Genomic DNA, 19,645 nt, shown 5'->3' with positions numbered 1-19,645 from the left:
TTATTAATTATAATCCTGCATACATTTCTGTAAATTACGTTTTACTTATTTAATCCAACTTGAGCCACTTTTATTCAAACCCAGGTTTTTTAATATTATTTACATATATATATAATTGGTTACAACTCATTTGCGCACATTTACCTTTTTTACAACTCATTTGCGCACAAAAACATAACTCATTTGCGCACAATTTACGAAGAATAGAAACCTTTTTTCCAAGAATTTTATCAACGTATAGGGTGTACATAATCTCCGTACCACCATATTTTCGATTTGGTCAATACTGATAGTGGACAATTATTATACTCAAACAACATTTTCCTTCACCCTTTAAAAGGCTTAGGACTTTCTGTCTCATCATATTCTGATTGTTATAGATTGGCGGGTTTGAAAATGTTGTTTTAGCTATTACACATTATTCAAAATTTTGTCAAATTACAATAAATTAGGTACAATCATTTTTACAAGTCATTAAAATTTACAAATTACAATAAATTAGGAAGTACCTACAATCATTATTCATTTTTACAAAAGTCATTAAAATTTACAGTCTACATAAATTACAGTTAATACATAATATTTAATATTTATTGGTACGCGTTTGCATCAAATAGGTTATAAGATCAGTTTTTTTAGATTTGTTATCTGAATATATTTTTTTCAAAAAATTTTGTTTTTTTAATATTTCTGTCCTACGTGTGTTTTCCTTATTTTTTTTTTAATGAGTTTATTTTTAAATCGGTGTCGACTTGAATTTCCATTAGTATTTGTATGATTTTGTGAATGTGGGGGTGGGGGGTATAAAACTGGCTATTAAAGTGCATATGAAAGTTTTCAGCTCCGTTTGTTGTTCTAGGGCTATCGTCTGGTGCACTTGCCCATAATTCTGGCCCAAAATCAGCATCAAAATCAATATAATTTTTTAAAATATAGTCCGAAAAATCCATACTTATATTACTAGGAGCTATTGAGATTAGCTCCGTAAATGCGTCCGGAACTTCATCAGAGTTTAGATAAGGTAAACCAAAAAAATATTTAAGCCACCTTCCGATTTCCGAATCATTTTTTGAGTATTCTTTTAGTAATATTATATTTTTTTTCAAACGCCTGAACCAACTTTTTCCTAAATGGAATGTACAACATATTATTTTACACAGCAGAAAACTCTGAAGAACTGCAATATGTGCAGCTTTTTTGAAATCTGCATGAAATATTTTTACATTTAAGTTTTTTCCTATTAATTGCATTGACAAGTTCAATGTGGTTTTCCACATGGACACATATGTTGATACTTGTTTATTTTTCAAAAAACAATATACTAAAGGTAAATAATAATAATTTGTGTAAACATGAATTTTATACAATTGCATGAAATGTTTTGGTGCATACGTAAAAGTTCCGTCACCAAATACGTGTTCATTATTACAAAGCACTTCCAAATTATTCTTACAAGTAAATAAAATAACAGAATTATCGTCACTTGAAAAACAAAATTGATTACCTTTATGCAACAACGTTTGTTTCATCTCTAAAAGTTGTTTTAACGACTCGTCAAAGTTTGATGGTAGCGTGGGAAAATGCTTTTTTCGTACATAATATATTGAACGACGGATTAATTTCAAGTCACCATGTTCCATGTTCTCAGCAATATCGGTATTTTTTAGTTCTTGTCGTATTAATTTGTTTGGACGGGTATGGAGATCATGTTCTGCCTTTCTTTTCAGTGAGCTCCTTACAATTTCTCTTGAAATAACCTGATCTGAATATGCATCATGTTTATGGTCCGCGTTAGATTGATACACAATTTCGTTATTCTTATTTACAATAATACTAGCATTACAAAATTAGTACACCGATAATTGAAATTTCCATTTTTTAATTCCCTATACTCTCGAAATTTGAATTTGTTCAATATTTTACAACGTTTTTCTCTCCGTGTTAAACAAATAGCGTCCATTGTTATTACACCGGAGACTAAACTAAAATGTATAGAAGAGATTTGTTATAAGGTTTATCAGTTATCACCGGAAACGTTTAACAAAAATAGGGTAAGATATAGCAATAATATCAATAATAAAGATTAAAGCTTGTCCCACACGACTCGTGTACTTGGCGAGTATTAATGCCATTTTTGATAGATAAGATCTGATGTGAAATCACGTTATGCTTTAAGACTATATATGGCTATATTGAAGATACTCCAATAACGGGTAATCATTGATATCAATAATATTGAACGTGTAACGTGTTGGACAGCTTAAGACACCCTGTACACCCAAAACTGTACCTAAAAGCTGGTTTTAATTGTTTACTATTTTGTGCGCAAATGAGTTGTCGTAAATTTAAAAAATATTTTAATATGTGCGCAAATGAGTCTCCACCTTATAATTGGACAACCAACATTTTTTTATTTATTTTTTAATGTTAATATTATAATATTAATAATATTTGAAAATTTTAAATAGTGCCCAAGTTGTTTTAAGTATAATATTCATATATATATAATATATATATTATATATATTATTATAAATTATAAAATAGGTTTTTCATAAGGAAAACATGAGTGTCCCATGTTGTCGAAATTCAGTACCTGGGACATGCAGAAAAAAACAAAATAACATAGAAGGAATAATTTGTATGGTTCAAATGCAACAGAAATTAATAAATCAAACCTTAACTAAAAAAAAATAATGTTACATTGAAAATACATCTAGATTAAATAATCTTAAAGTTATTTACAATAGAATTTCAAAACTGACCCAAGTTGGTCTGTTTGACGGTATACATTTCAAAACTTCACCATTTAAGTAGAGATATATCACCCATTATGTTATTGTATCTGTGTATAATCTGTTGTACCTTAGACACAGGCAAGAAACTAACATATTAAAATAACAAGAAAAAAACATGGAAAAAAAAAGTTTTTATTCAGCTGAAAAATATAAAATAAAACAAATTAAATAAAATACGTAACAAAACATGAAATTCAATGGATATTGTCCAACTGAAACTTACAACTTCCATTGCTCAGTACATCGCCTACAATTCATGAAATTGGTAAGATTAGTTTCTTCTCAAGCAGCTATTAGAAATGTATATTAATGTACTTACATCGCTTACTTCCACCGATGCCATCGCCGCGGTCACCTAGACTACTTCGTGGTCGTCCGCCGGTAGTTCCCGCGGCGGTGGTGATGGAAGAAGTTCATTTTGCTATGGCGGTGGTGGTGGTGGTGGTGGCCCTTGGCAGATAGGTGTAGGTGAATGAGAGGCTAAGAAAATTATAAAAATTAATAATAGAACACGGAATAACAGTGGTCGTGGTAGAACATAACACACACTCACCCGGGCAATCTTTTATCATGTGCCCCTTCCTGTGGCACTTGAAGCAACCTGAAACACAAATTAGATAGTACACATTTTATTATATTATTCTAGAATTTTTATTTTTTATGCATCTACTCACGTCGCTTCTCAGCAATATTTTTCCTATTATAACGCTTCCGGACCCCCCGGAAGCGTTATAATTAAATAAATCTTGGGGACACGAGTATACAGGTGCGTTAAACACCTGTATACCACTCCCCGTGTACTTATGGACTATTTTGTTCACTTTCATTCTAAAAATCAACAATAAAACAAATTAATATTAAAAATAGTCATTTTTACAGACACTATTCTATTTTTGGGCCGTGATGGGTTGGCTATGCAAATTAATTATCAAAATGTCACGAGGCGCATTTCGAACATTGATAATAGGTTAACGAATACAATTTTTTCCCTAAAAAAATTAGTCATGCACTCAAACAAAATCAGAACACGCGGCCAACAGCAATTATTGAGTATAATTAGCCATTAGGTACCTATAGTGAATTCAACAAAAACTTGAGTTTTCAAGCACCTCATAACATTCTAGAAGTGTTAGGTGTTTCAGTTAAGAGGATACCCGCATATATTGTCTCCGTCTTACACACGTATGACAGTTAATTTTCGTTCACCAGTATCGATAGTGTGCTGTTAGTTTTACAGTAAATTGACTTATCATTGAACTAAATAACAATAAGATTATCTATGTTCTCTCGATCGACTTTTTACGATATTTTAATTTTTAAGCTAATTATGACTATGTAAAAAATAAGACAATGATGCAGATAATTTTCTTACCACCTAGCAGTTGTATAATAGCCTATAGGTCAATTCACTAAAACATCACAACAAACATCACACTATTTAATCTGGTAAAATAAAAATATCTACGTCGTAAGTGTGTAAGACTTAGACAACACACGTGACATAATACAATTTACTCTCATTCAAATTCACACGTGCCGAGTAAGACATTTTGGTATCATAAAAACTAATACGGCATTACACAAAGCGGTATTTAAATATTAATTAAGATTGAATTAAATATATCCAGCGCGACGGTAGTGGCGCGAAGCTAAGTAAAAAAAAAAAGCGAAGCGCTCACTACCGTAGTACATCACACGAGCCAGAGTTTGCCCATTGAATTTGTGTAAATTTGCCCGTTTTCTTTAGCCAGGGCTACAGACCTAATGAATGAACGGATTGGTCTGTTTGTAGTATCAATTGATCGGGCATGATTTGTAGATTTTACCTTTTTCAATTTTGAAAAAAATGGTTGAATAACTCCGAATATATTAGCAAAAAAGTCAAGTATTTATGAAGCAAAAAGATATTGTGCTAGACCGTTTTTAGTTATAACGTTTCACGCAGCAGCGTACGAGACCATATTACCCCCTCTATTCCGTATACATTTATTACGTCGCGGTCGTACTACACTGGGCAGCGGTTGCGACTTACGGTTCCCGCCGTTGCCTGCGTCTTCGCTTATCGTATTCGTCATTTCTCTATTATCGACATTCATGTTTCTGGCGACGTTCGATGTAGATGTCTATATCCGCCGCCGCGCCGGTAGAAAAACCACGTTTTATTTGTTGTCTTGTTTGTTATAGTTGTAGTAGGCCGTACTATATTCTTTATTTATATTATAATTTGTGATTCTTTATTTCTAAAATGGTTCCTAAAACATACAAACAGAAGTTACGAAAAAGGAGAAATTATTTTTAAAAAAAAACCACAAATACAGTGTCTATGGATGAATGTTTAATAAAGAATTCGAAAAAAAAAATTTGTAAGAAATCAAAAAAACTATTTCCATTTTATGGAAGCGTAGAAAAATGGACTAATAAACTTTTGCGTAAATTAAATATGCCACTGTATAAATCTAGAATTATTATAGATAGGATTTTGAAATGGGTTTTTAAATACAGAAAGCAAAACGTTGTTAATTATCAAAAGACATTTAAAAAACTAAAAAAAGTAATAAATAAGAACATTAACTATACAGCTAGTATTCCAGATATTAATGAACTAAACTATAATTTTCTTAAATGTATCTTAGGGCAGTCTTATCATTCCAAGTATACACAACCATTTTACACAAATACAGTTTACAAGCCATTGAGTTCTATGAATAAAATTAAACTTGAAATAAATGAAAATGGTAAAATAATGAATTTATTTCAGCCATTTAACATAGAACTTCCAGAACTATCTTGGTATTGTAATGAAATGTTATGTAGCTGAAATTATACATATGCTATTCCAAGAGTCATTAAAATAGTTAGCTAAGCAAGTGAAAGTAATGTGAGATGATTTTTCATTATTTATTTTTATTCTCCATTTGGAGTACCAGTCTGCTAGTAAGTTTAAATGGTTTTGTAGGAGTTGGCAAGCAAGGTGTGGATTTTTTTCCGAAATGTATATGACTGACATCAGCGAAGTCGGCTACCGAAATATGAGAGGAAACATAACATGAAAAAAAAAAACGGGACACAAGGCCAGTCTAAGAAGGTATAATAAGCAATTAAATACGTTTACTTACTTGGTCAGCGTCCAAATGTTAAATGAAATATGTCCGACGTTCGTCACCGATCATACAGCCTGTCCGCAAAAAAACGAATTTTCCATCACTCCACTAAATTAGGTACGATGCCGGTCGTATCGACAATTACGCGATAACGCAAAAGCTTCGTATGAGAGAGATCAATAGTGAACACAGGTAGACAGACAGAGACCGTCACGATAAACGCGCCTTTGATATCAACATTATGGCCATTACATACCGTTCAACCGAATTATCCGTTTTTGCGCAGACATAATTTTTCCCTTCACATATTATATGAACAATATCATACCTATGAATACACGACTCAACACACTAATTTTTTAACGTATACGCAAAGTATGACCGCGTACGATCCATATATTTGTTGATGATGGCTGTAACATTTAAACTATTAATGTGACATTTAAACTAAAGTACCTATCTGCAATACATACCTGATATACCGTTGAATATTGTACGCGATCGACGTACTCGGGGTGCCTACCTAAGTGACTTCGATGAACGTACATCGACTATCACATGAGGCATCTACTTGCTAGACACTCCAACACAGTTTTAAACTTTACATTGTTCCACAAATGAAAAGGCACCGGACATGCGATGGGTAACAGCACTGACACCGAAAGTTAAAAAATTTAAACATTTCCGCCAAACCACCAAGCGTTATCACTAATCATTATCAGACATCCATAAACATAGATATTAGCCATATTTTGTGCCGGCCTCGGGCACTTGTCCCGAAATTTCATGGGAGAAAAAAAATTAAAAAAAATTAAAAAAAAACCAACCAGCTCATCCATGTGTGCCAACATAGAAACCTAAATTCCCTACAAACTATACAAATGGTGATACCAACCCAAGAATTTTAGTTATATATTTATGAGAAAAATTTATTTTAATATTCAAATATTATTGTACAATTATGGCGTGGTACAATTATTATTGTATAATTCAAAAAACTTAAAATATCAACATTTCGGAAAAACGAAAAGCTAGACTTACTAAAGAATGCTGATGAGATCAATTTTATCTCTGAGGGAAATCTTCGTAGCACCTTCGGATTCTGGACAAAACGCAAATGAAAATAGGAAATTTCGAAATTTTGAAAATCTCTCTTACGAGTTGTTTTACATTATTCGTTTGAATTACATTAAATGAAAATTTTTATTTTAAATTATATAATACCCTGCAAGTTTTATAAAATAATAAATAATATAAATATGTACAATATAAAGGTTAAAACTTTTGGTTCTCTTTTCAAAAGCAAAGCTTGTGCTAAAAAGAAAGTTAGGAAAGTAGTCAAATAAAATCTATATGAAAAATAACAGTAAGTCATGGTAATAGAACAACGTTGATAGTATACATATAATAAATTTAAAATTGAAATGTTACATAATAATAGAACAATATAGCTATTATAATTTAAATTACTAGTAGAGAAAAAAACAAGCTTAACATAATAGTAGTTATTGAATCAAAACATTAATTATATAGTGAAACCTCCGAATAGCAGACACTCTCGGTCACCAAAATTTTGTCCGTTATTCAGAGGGGTTACATATTTGAAATTTATTCATCCGTTCCCCAAAAAACGTCCGCTATTGGGAGGTGTCCGTTAGTGGAGGTTTCACTGTTTTTTATACAAAAACTATTAAAATTATGAATATTTATATTATAATTAATACAAAACTAAATTAAGTTATATTTAGGGTTTTGTTGCCCACATACAATTAACATTATATTTTAATTAGAACATTTAATAATTATTTGTTTAAAATAATAAATACAAAATTACCGTAGAACAATTTGTTAGGATTAATGGATAAAACAAAATAAAACAAGTGTTATAATATTTTAGAACGATCAACGTTTATAAAAACTTAAAATATATTATAAATATAATTAACAATGAAATTAATTATAGTTGACCATAGAATCTCGGGCTGATTGTAAAAGATACAACTTCTCAAACCTATGTAAAAACAAAAAAATCATATTAAGTAATTTACAAAGTTAATTAAAATTAAAAAATATTTTTACCTGTGGATATGGCCCGATTATGCCTTGTACATATCCATCATTGCGATGTCCAGCCCTTCTCAAAAATCCTATGAGGTCCCCATCTTGGTTCAGTTGCTCCACATGACCAGCTAAGATATTTGTGGTGTTCTCTCGTTCCCTTCTTGATGCACCATCTCTAATCTGAAATGTAATTATTAGGTATATAATTAGGTTAAAAAAAATAATTAAAAATTAATAATCACCCTGAGGTTTCTTCTGGCTTGTTCAAATTCAATGAAATATTGATTTTCAATGATAGTCAGTTTCTCTGTAAGTAAAGTTATTGATCAGTATGAAATAAATAATTGCAATATTTAATATCTATTTTAATAAGACACATGTAATAAAAATACCAAACCCAAAGATAAAAATCAAACATTTTGATTGAAAATCAAATTTTAAACTACGCATTTACTTACCAATTACTAACCAATAACTTCTTTTTGTTAGGTTACACATGAAACACATATAGTTACACATAAACACAAACATATAAGACAAGCAACACATCTTGGAAGTACTACTTCTTATTAGGTTAAACATGAAACATAAAATACAACATTATATAATACATATATAAAAACAAAGACAAGGGGATGCAACATGAACACACTATGTGCTACAAAAACTCACGAAGGAAATTCCAAACATTAGGGTGTCTTTGCATTTGAACAAGAAGTGTAGCGTGGAAAGACTCCAAGTAGTTGTTGGTTCTATATTCTTCTCCAAAAACACTGATTAAATCTGGACCGACCTGTAACAACCAAAAAGATTCTACATAGCCAATTAAAAAGTTTCTCATGCCTCGTTCAATCTCAGGAAATTGTCTAGTGTAATGAATGATAGCCCTGAAACCATCAGTCATGGAAAATTGTGGACAGCGTGGGTCATTCCTAGTAGCGGGTAGATGAGGTAATGCTAAAACCTAATAATACAATAGAGAAGTATAAAAGAGAAATACAAAATACATTATTTAATAAAAATATCAAACTTATTTACCATTCTGAGAACTCGAGCTGCTACCGGGTTTGTACGAACCAAGTCCAAAACACTATTCATCCTTCGGTGACAATAACGTACAATTGACTAAAAAAAAAAAACAATTTTTTTAAAATACAATGATCACTTATTACACACACTTTATAACATAGTTACTTGAGTAAAATGGAACCAACAACATCTTAATTGGCTTTCTGGAAATGATTGCTGAACAGCTGACATCAAAGCTTTTTCATAATCTGTAATAAAACAAACAAGTTCATAATTTAATGGTAAAATATTTCGTACAATATCAAACAGAGCCGAATAAACTTCTTCAGTCATACTCCTCAGTAGAGCATAGACCATTGGAAACGACTAAAAAAAAAAAAAAAAAATTTATGAGAAATATATCAAGAAAAATAATGTTGGTTATGTATACATAATAAAAATTATAAAACACTTACTACACTTCTGAAAACCACCTGGACTGTTAGGAAACATTTTAAATCTGCTGGAACACGAGGCACAGTCTTGAAAGTTCCATCAATCCCAACCAATGTCACCGTGGCCAAGTCTTCTCGGTATTTTTCAATTGCAGCCATATTTGCAAAGATCAGTCCAACACTCCTTCCATTGACCACTAATGCTTGTTGAAAGAACCTAATACCAATTTTTAAAATAAAAAGTAATAATTTTGAACATTCTAACTAAAAATAATTTAATGTATTATTCAATTTGTCATTGTAAGGTTAAACATGATGTATTCACAACTACAAATACCTTGATATAATTTTGTTTTTTATAACTGTGAATAATAATTAATGAGTCAAATATTAAATTTGATAACTTAAAATTTGTAAATTTACAGTGAAATTGTTTAAGAGATAATTATGTCAACAGCATTAAGTATAGAATGCTTATCATATTAATAATTATTATAAACAGACAATGTCCTTTAAAAGCAATATTTTAACTACTTGATGATAAATAGAGATTAAATACACAAAAATACTATTCATAGGTATGGGAAAAAAATAACCACAAATGTGTCCATAAAGGCATAAAATATTATTAAAGGTTTTGATAAAAATATAAGCATCTACCTGGAGGTCCAATTATTAATCTCAATTTAAATTACTAGACATTTTTTTATCAGTAATTGTTAATTTAAAATTGAATAAAATATACATTTCACATATTGATATTATATTGTTAATATATTAAATGTATGTGACTAATTATAATAAAATAGTTTATTAGTTATAAGCTTATTACAAACAATTTCATTTACCTAGATGGGGGATTTTGAACTGTAGAAGCATAAATGGCATTACGTTCTTCATTCAGCGCAACAGCAAGTTGTCCTATGTCAAGTGGTTGTAGTGGGAATCTTCTACGTCTCATCTTTTTCACTCGTTCTTGAGCTTGAAGGAGTGTGTAGTTGGGAGCTGCTTCCGGGTGGCTAACAGACATAATTAAAAAATACCAACAAAGTAGTTAAAAATTAATTTATATTGTTCATTATTTATAAGTACTAACAAATAATAAATAATATGAATATGATTATATAGATAAGTTTGAATATGACTCACTTGATAATTTCATTATTATACAATGTTCTCATAAATTAAGTTGTAACTGCTGGATCAATTCCTCTTTCAGCAATGGCTTCTCTCAAAAACGGCACATTCAGGTCAATCTCTGCAGGTTGGTGATCGTGGTAGTTCTGTAGATGAATCCTATTATCCCTCAAATCTGTACTTACAGTTGCAGTGGAATGACAGTACTGGTTCCGCTTCTTCTGCCGTTCGCATACTAAATACCTATAAATTTAACAAATATACCTATATTATACATAATATAAAATAATGTTAATTAAGTTAACAATAAAGGTCAAATAAAGTTGGGTAATTAATAATTAAATTGAATAGGTACTATATACAAATTAAAAAATAATACTATTATACATACACGCGGACTCCTTGAGCTTCACGTTTGTAGTACTTAAATCCTAAATTGTCCACATAAATCCTTGATCGGCTTTGAACTCCAGGAATTATAGAATAAGTTTCAGACACTCCTACAACGACAATCTCTTCATCTTCTTCATCTTCTAGTTCCTCTTCTTCTTCATGTAGTATATGATCATCTTCATACACAACTGGCAAAAAGTAGTCATGGTCCACCAAATGATCTGGAAGAGCGACGATTTCTTCGTTGTTCATCATTATTACAAACCTATATGCTAAAGTAAATACACAAATAAAGATAAAAAAAAGTAATTGTTTTTAATTAATTATAACAAATAATATCAGATGAATAGCAGGTAGGCAGTTTACAACGAATAACGAAACACAGAAAATACAAACAAAATAAAATTATTCAAATTACTACTGAATAGACAAGTGATAGCACAAAGTCGACGGAATCGGGTATGACCGATGGTCAAAGTTTTAAAGAGCGTCGTGCGGAAGCACGAACAAAGTCGGCAGAATGAAGTTAACCGATGGTTAACGTTTTAAAGAGTGACGTGCGAAAGCACAAACAAAGTCGGCAGAATCAAGTATGTCAACGTTAAACGTTTCAAAGAACAAACGAACAACTTAAACAGCTAACGGTGGTGCGTCGTGCGTGTATAGAAGCGAAATAATTCCGTAGACGTAGAGTTCGAGGGTGAGTCGTTGTTCAATCATTTCGACTTAGTGCGGTAGCACATCCTTCGATAATCGTGATGGTGGGAGGTGGCTAGGCGGTGGGAAACTGGGAAAAACGTCTCTCAAAAACCGTTACAAAACACAACAATAGAATAATAAAAAGGCGGGAATTATTAAATACATAATTGATATTGAACTTCAAGGTGGTGAATTTATGAATACTAAATTCTGTATTGAAAAATTTGAACTTATTTGAGGTTGGCTAAGTTGGTTTATCATTTTTTTTTTATTTTTTCTTTTTTTTTTCTCCCATGATATTTCGGGACAAGTACCCCTATCCCATTTTGTGCATGAAATTATTATGAGGTCTTACATTTCCCTCTCATAGACCTATAAACTTATGGACAGTGCTTAGAGAGAGAGTTCTGGGGTACGATATAGAGTAAAAGAGAAAAGAGAACGTGGGGAAAATATAGTATTAGTTTCATGCGTCAATGATTACCCCCTTTATGTTCTTTCTCTCTTCGTTCTTTCTTCTTTCTTTATCTTATATGATTCCCATGCATTGATGCAGGGCGGAGTGGAATACGCTGTCCATTAGTTTATAGGTCTATGATTTTATTAATGTAGCCGTGGCCATAACACAAATCGTTATCACCAACTCGATGACATCATTATCATTCTACTACGAACACAGTTGTAGAACAACCATGACAAAATAGATAGGTATGTTAGCAACAATACGAGATGTAGTCTGGTTAGCGCATCCCACCCTTCCCAACCATAGTCGTAGTTTGCCTCATTTCATTGACCGTTACCTGGCTAACATACAGCAGCGAACCAGCTAATAGACGGCGGGGTGTAGAATGGTTGGCAAACACGATGTTGATTGCTGATTTAAAAAGAAAACTTTTATGAATTTCTAACTCAAAATTATTTGCAAATTTTCGTAATTTTTACGCATTTTGTCAATATTTGAACTTTAGATGCTTATAAAAAAAAATTGTGACTAGATTTTTAATTTTTTTTATTTGCCTTTGAAAGAATAACCTAGTTTGCCTCATTTCATTGACCGTTACCTGACCAACATACAGCAGCGAACCAGGTAATAGACGGCGGGGTGTAGAATGGTTGGCAAACACGATGTTGATTGCTGATTTAAAAAGAAAACTTTTATGAATTTCTAACTCAAAATTATTTGCAAATTTTCGTAATTTTTACGCATTTTGTCAATATTTGAACTTTAGATGCTTATAAAAAAAAATTGTGACTGGATTTTTAATTTTTTTTATTTGCCTTTGAAAGAATAACCTAGGAGCCATCTATTAAATTTTCAAGCTTTTTTAACCAACAAATAAATTTTTATTGATATTTATGAAAAAAAAATAAAAAGATGAAAACTGAAAATGTCCGTAAACAACTCAAAATAAGTCAAAATATTTTAAAATGTTATGGTGTATAGAAAATGCTAATATAAACATTCAGTCAAAATTTCATGTACCTACGGTAATTTGTTTTAGAGTTGCACCAAGAAGCAAAATCGATTTTCTCAAAAACAGCCCAATTGAAAATTTATGTCTTACGCCGACACTCACAAAGGGCGCAGTAATGCGCCTTTACTGGCTACCCAAAAGTTGGCTGGCCCTTACGGGCACAGTACTGGCCGAAATTGTATCCAGTACCACACTAGTACTGGCAGCCAGTGTTGAAATAAAAACCGAATAAAAACTAAAAAGACAGCTAGGGCCAACCAGTGTATCTTGTAGTTGTGCCCACTACCTATCACCTACCTATCGTCATACATATTTACATTTTTTATATTTTACATTTACTCGCAAAATACATTTATATTTTCTGTTATACCTACTAATGAGTCATGACTTAGTCAATATATGAGTACGATATTTTTATTTTAATACGAATTATGAGTAGCCTAATAATTATTTTTAATTATTTAAATAAAAATATGAAAACATTGTATGCTCGGATACAAATTATAATATTCACATTAAAAATTTGATAGTTAAATGTTTGCTCTTATATCGATTATAGTACTGTACAGTGAATGCTGCAGGCATAAACGTGCGCACGGAGGAGGCAGGGAAGGCAACTGCCTCCCCTGCGACATTTTTCTGCTTCCCCAAGATCTTATATTATATTATTATACATAACACATTAATACCTACCACGATATAATATACCAATATCTTAAATCGTGATACCTACTGGCTAGGTAGAACTAAAAAAAATATTGCAAAGCAACTCACTACTTATCATATTGTCATATGAGCCGTCACCGCCGATTGATAGGATTCATCCGACATCTACAATTTATAATAATTCATATTATACAATTAGCATTTAAAACAATACATAAATTAAACATGGCATTAAAAGGAATTCTCCAATTTACAACTCACAGTGGTCTCTCCAATACCACAGGTGTGGTGGTCCACTTTCATTCATGTCCTACAATTTTGTATTTATTTAGCACTATTAGGATTATTTTTAAATATTTACTTACGGATGACTCGGTGGTGGCGGGAGAAATCGGGTGGGCAGCAGAAGTTCTTTCGAGGGCCGGTGTCCTCGACCTTTCAGAAAGACTCCGCGGCGGCCTTGTCACTAGGGACATCTGCCTACCGCGGGCCGATGTCACACTAGGACGTCTCCTAGGTGTGTGGGGGGCTATAAAAATAACAAACATTATTAATTTTATTTTTATTTTTATAATATGTACACACTCACCGAGGCATTGCCGGATTGTATGGCCGGCGCGGTTGCATCGATAACATTCTGAAACAAGATGTAGGCGTTAGTTAAAAGTAAACATTTAAATGTACCTATCGCCTATGTACTTACGACGTTTCGGCGCCTTTTGCGGAGACGGATCGAGCGCCGCGGCGTTGGTGGTCTTGGTCGGCGGTGCCGCGGATGCTGCAGCCGGAACGCCCGGTACTGCGCCAAGGTGCAGGGTGTGCACCGCGGCATTGATGGTGAAATTTGTGACGGTGACACCCGCCATTACAGTGTTGTCGGTCTTGGCCTTATTCATTCTAAAAATAAAAAAGACGAAACATTTAGAGAATATCAGCGCAATATATTTGTTTTTTCTCTCCGACCTGTGTAACGTAGACATAGTATAAATATTTAACTACTTTGCTGGAAAGCGTGAGCAGGTGCTTACAAAAAACTAAGCCCCCTAACTCCTAAGTTTAAATATTAATTCATGAATACGATCCGCATTGGCCGTGTTAAATAACAATCTAATGTTTTAGAAAGCAACAAATTAAATTAATAATACAAAATATACTCACGTGTTGTCCGCTGTTTTTTTTGTTTTAAAAATGAACAGCGACGGACGGCAGTCGGATGTTTAAGAACGGTTTGTCGGACGTCGGCAGTTCATTGTCTTGGAACGGCGACAATAACAAAAGTCAAGGCAGGTAACCCATACGGGTAACGAAATCGTACGGCTGATTAATTAATTAATTATATCGATATTTTATATTTTTATTATTCATTCGAACACAGCATTATCAAGTCTAGGTGACGCTGGATTATCAAGTCTAGGTGACGCTCAATGATCAAGTCTAGCGTCACACTAGATGTTCAAGTGTAGGTGATGCGGAGAGAAAGTTTGACAACCTCCACGTGAATACTTTGTATTGTATAGTTAATTATATTCAATATTTTATTGGTATTTGACTACACCAATTGTCATTAGAATGTTTGTATAATATATTACCTTTGATCAGCCTATGTCAAGAACTTTGTGATTTATATCTGTATGATAGTCCAAATATCTGTTAGTAGAAGTAGACTGTATTGTTATGTTTGTATTGTTTTTACTGTGATACGTTTTAATTGTACCTATCATCAATATTTTACTACCTGCCTTATTATTATTACCTACCTATTAAGGTGGGTTTACACGTTCAGTTAAACTGCGCAAATGGACTGCTTGAACTTAAGTTTGCAAAAACTAACTGTATGTGTAAATGAAAATCGTATAACTGTACAGTTCAAAATTTTGAACTGTGCGAGTTCAGGCGATGCCTGAAAAAAACTGTACAGTTATAGTAGTTGCGCAGTTTTCCTATGCATGTAAACGGATAACTGTGCGTTTTGGACAAAATAATAATTTTAAATTTACATAAAATGTACATAAAGGTATTGAATTAATATTATAATATTGTATAATAATAATATAGTTGTAGGTTCATATAGTATTTTGATTTAAATATATTAACTCATATTAAGACATTTAAAATCATAAATATCATACAATACTACAGTAGAGTGCATGTGAGGACATGTACATTCGTATCTTAAAAAAGTCAACTTCAAGAATGTGATAGTATATTATCGGTAATAGGAAAACGGCTTATAGAGTCTACATCAAAACAAGAAAACAAGTTTGATTTAATTGGGAAAACATGGGCTTATAAACTTAGCGAAATAAACAAGGAACAAATAATTTATGCGGATAAATTAATTAATGACGTGTTATATTAAGCAGAACTCGGGATTTTAAACCGTCATTGCACATTATCAGTTTATCCAAATCAACCATATTTTGATACTTCAGCTTCCCTTCAATCATCAACTAGATATCATGCACAACCTCAGCCTCAATTCAGACAGTCTTTTCCTCTTCAAGAATATCCTCAATATTTTCAGTCAGTGCCGAATTATTCAAGTTTTCAACAAAGTCCGTCAGCCGATACTGAAATACAGCAATCGTTTATACATAACAACTCTGACCAACTAGTACAACACAGACCAACACAGAAACACGAAAAACACTAGATAATTAATTTTTAACACTATATAATATATACCTACTAAAAATTATGTATTAGTTAAGTATTAATAATATTATGACGAGGAGTCTATAGTCCATAGGTATATTAAATGTATTATTTTATTTTTCTTAAACCATAATATATTTAATACTGATTTTTATTAATTTTTATTTTTATTGTGTGTATTCAACAGGCAACAATTGTTTTTTTTTTATAAGAGTCTGTTTTTGATTTTAATATCATATAATATAACAAACATTATACTTAGTTTAATTAGTTTCCCCAGAATGAATATAATTTTATTTTTAGCTTTTTATTTTTGAATTAAAAAAGTTGATATTTAAAATTGTATATGAAATAGTATTTGAGTTTGTTGTACCTACTGGCTCTATATCAAGTGTTTTAATGTTATTTAATATTATACCTAATCTTATATTATTTATAGTGATATAACTAAATAGCTACATAGGTATTAACTATTAATTATATATCTTACCTTTAAGTAAGTGTCTTTAAGGGCAGAATAAATTGCATCACATGTTTCAGGAATAATTTTGCTGAGTGCTGGTTTTGATATTATAGTTGAATACTGTAGATCGCTATAGCTTCGGCCGGTTGATAAAAATCTTAAAGTTGCTGTAAGTCTTTCATAAGGGCTTATGCATTTCCTCATAACTGTATTTTGTTTTTGAATGGTATTCGAAACTAATGACAGTAGTAAACTGTATGTCTCTTCGTCCATACGAAGATAGTTCCTGAAGTCTTCTGGTTCTCCAGATAATTCACTAATTAAATTTACGTGCGAAAATTGTTGTCTTCTTCGGCCACTTCTTTTTATTTATTTTGTTTTCGTTTATTTTTTGAAGTATTAATTGTTTTTTTTTAATTACACAAACTGCGAGAATAGAGAGTTCCTGTTCTGTAATCGACGACATCTTTGCTACAGTGTCAAATTAGAACTGAACAAAAATGTGTGTCAATAACTGAACGTCTAAACTTAAATTATTTACTCAGTTCATTTGCACAAACTGACTGCTCAAAAATACCTAAAATTAGTTTGCGCAGTTTAACTGAACGTGTAAACCCACATTTACACTACTATTTGACACAATTCAATACTATAAGCTAATATTACTGTATTTTACCTATCATCACTTAGAATTTCTGGTAATTTGTAAATAATTTGTAACGTCTATGTAAGAATAAAAATAATATTGCAAGGCGACTCATGACTTATATTTAATAGCCTAACGTTTTATTTGTATCGTCACCGTATTATAATGATACTGATGAATAATGATGGTTGGTGTTCTTTGTATTACACTGCCTATTGTTGTGATACACATCTACCAATGGCACAAACTATTAAAATACATAATTACAAAAGTAAACATATCACATCAGACCCCTCGAAATGTTACATCTAACACATAGGCTACTGATATTATTATACTCTAATATTAACTAATGTGTTAACCATGATTATTATATTAAGGTAGGAAATAAAAACAAGACACGTGAAAAAAAAGTTTTTATTCATCAGATCTGAAAAATATTAGAAGAAAAAATATTGTTAGGGTAATGGCATTAAAAAAAATTGTCCAATTGACAACTTACGGTGGTGATATCATCAAGGCCGCCAATTCCTACAACGCCGTTTCGCATGTAACACCAGCCATCGATTCATACAACGTCTACAATTTGTATAAACAAATTAAACATGGCATTAAAAGGCATTCTCAAATTCACAACTAACTGTGGTCTCTCCAATACCACATGTGTGCATTCATATCCTACAATTTTGTATTTATTTAGCACTATTAGGATTAAAAATATTACTTACGGTTGATGCAATCGGGGTCGATGTTCCGATAGGTCGGGGAGCGGGAGTCTGAGTGCGTGTTCTCGACCTTGCAGACAGACTCCGCGACGGCCTTATCCTAATGGAACTCGACCCACCACCACGTTCTATAGCTGGTGTTCTCCTAGGTGTTTGGGGGGCTATAAATATAACAAACATTATTAATTTTATTTTATTATGAAAATGCGATATACACTCACCGAGGCATTGCCTTTCTGTGTGGCCATTATGGTTACACCTGCAACATCCTGAAACACGATGTAGGCGTTAATTAATAGTAAACTTTTAAATGTTCCTATCACCTATGTGATTACGGCGTTTGGGTGCCTTTCGCGGCGGCGGATGGCTTGCGGCGACAGCGGTCTCGGCCGGCGGTGACGCAGCTGCCACAGCCGGAGCGGTGCCGAGGTGCAGGGTCTGCACCGCCCCATTAAACGTTATATTTGTGAGAAAAAAAGTTTTTATTCATCTGAAAAATATTAAAGGAAAAAAATATTGTTATGATAATTGCATTAAAAAAAAATATCCAATTGACAACTTACATTTATCATATTGTCATATGAGCCATCACCGTCACCGCCGATTGATAAGATTCATCCGACATCTACAATTTATAATAATTCATATCATACAATTAGCATTTAAAACAATACATAAATTAAACATGGCGTTAAAAGGAATTCTCCAATTTACAACTTACAGTGGTCTCTCCAATACCACATTTGTGCATTCATATCCTACAATTTTGTATTAATTTAGCACTATTAGGATTAAAAATATTACTTACGGTTGATGCAATCGGGGTCGATGTTCCGATAGGTCGGGGAGCGGGAGTCTGAGTGCGTGTCTGTTTAATATAATTTTTTCTTCAAATCTTAGATATAAAAAGAAAAATAATTAACAAATTTTCATGATTTTGACAAACCTCATTAAAATTCTAACATAAATCTCTACTTAAATATTATTGTGGATTTACGCTCAACTTTTTTTTGATATACAGTGACAACAACTTATGAGGAACTCAATTTTAAATTAATTTTAAGTTGTATAACTGAGTGAATGATTTCTTAGCGACAATAATTGAAAAAAAAAATAATAAAAATAAAAATGTCTTACATGGTACTTCCATAAATAGCTTAAACAGTCGAAATGTTTTGAAAATTGTATCATGAAAAAAAAATGCCTACTGTTATATTATTTGTACAAAAACTGGGTTTTGAGTGAACATTTTTGTTTTTATCGATGCTTTTTAAAACAATAAAGAGTTTTCGATTTTTACATATCAAAAGTACCAACTAGATTCACTTTTCTACCAGAAAAGATACTGATGTTAAAAATTGAAC

The 19,645-nt window shown here is 31.9% G+C and overlaps 2 protein-coding genes and 1 pseudogene across 2 annotated transcripts; all 3 read right to left on the bottom strand.

Annotated features, from left to right (window-relative positions):
• Positions 1-657: 657 nt before the first annotated feature.
• LOC132933876 (uncharacterized) lies at positions 658-1,277 on the bottom strand. The gene has a single exon (XM_061000149.1). The coding sequence runs from the start codon at positions 1,275-1,277 to the stop codon at positions 711-713; it is 567 nt and encodes a 188-aa protein (XP_060856132.1). The 3' UTR covers positions 658-710.
• A 6,033-nt stretch (positions 1,278-7,310) lies between these two features.
• On the bottom strand, positions 7,311-14,549 carry LOC132935492 (uncharacterized; annotated as a pseudogene).
• A 3,699-nt stretch (positions 14,550-18,248) lies between these two features.
• Positions 18,249-18,746, bottom strand: LOC132933686 (uncharacterized; the record flags this gene model as incomplete). The annotated part of the gene is made up of 3 exons (XM_060999968.1): positions 18,249-18,442; positions 18,503-18,550; positions 18,617-18,746. Coding segments are annotated over 3 exons (372 nt in total), but the record flags the coding sequence as incomplete, so codon positions are not given.
• Positions 18,747-19,645: the final 899 nt, after the last annotated feature.

Source organism: Metopolophium dirhodum, chromosome 1, assembly GCF_019925205.1.
Source record: "Metopolophium dirhodum isolate CAU chromosome 1, ASM1992520v1, whole genome shotgun sequence".
Classification (NCBI taxonomy): domain Eukaryota; kingdom Metazoa; phylum Arthropoda; class Insecta; order Hemiptera; family Aphididae; genus Metopolophium; species Metopolophium dirhodum.
The sequence above is the reverse complement of the archived record's forward strand: the minus strand, read 5'-3'. Positions and strand labels throughout refer to the sequence as shown.

What these genes read in the sequence shown, in the direction of transcription:
- LOC132933876 (XM_061000149.1), bottom strand. Translation starts at nt 1,277, where the DNA reads ATGTGGAAAACCACATTGAACTTGTCAATGCAATTAATAGGAAAAAAC.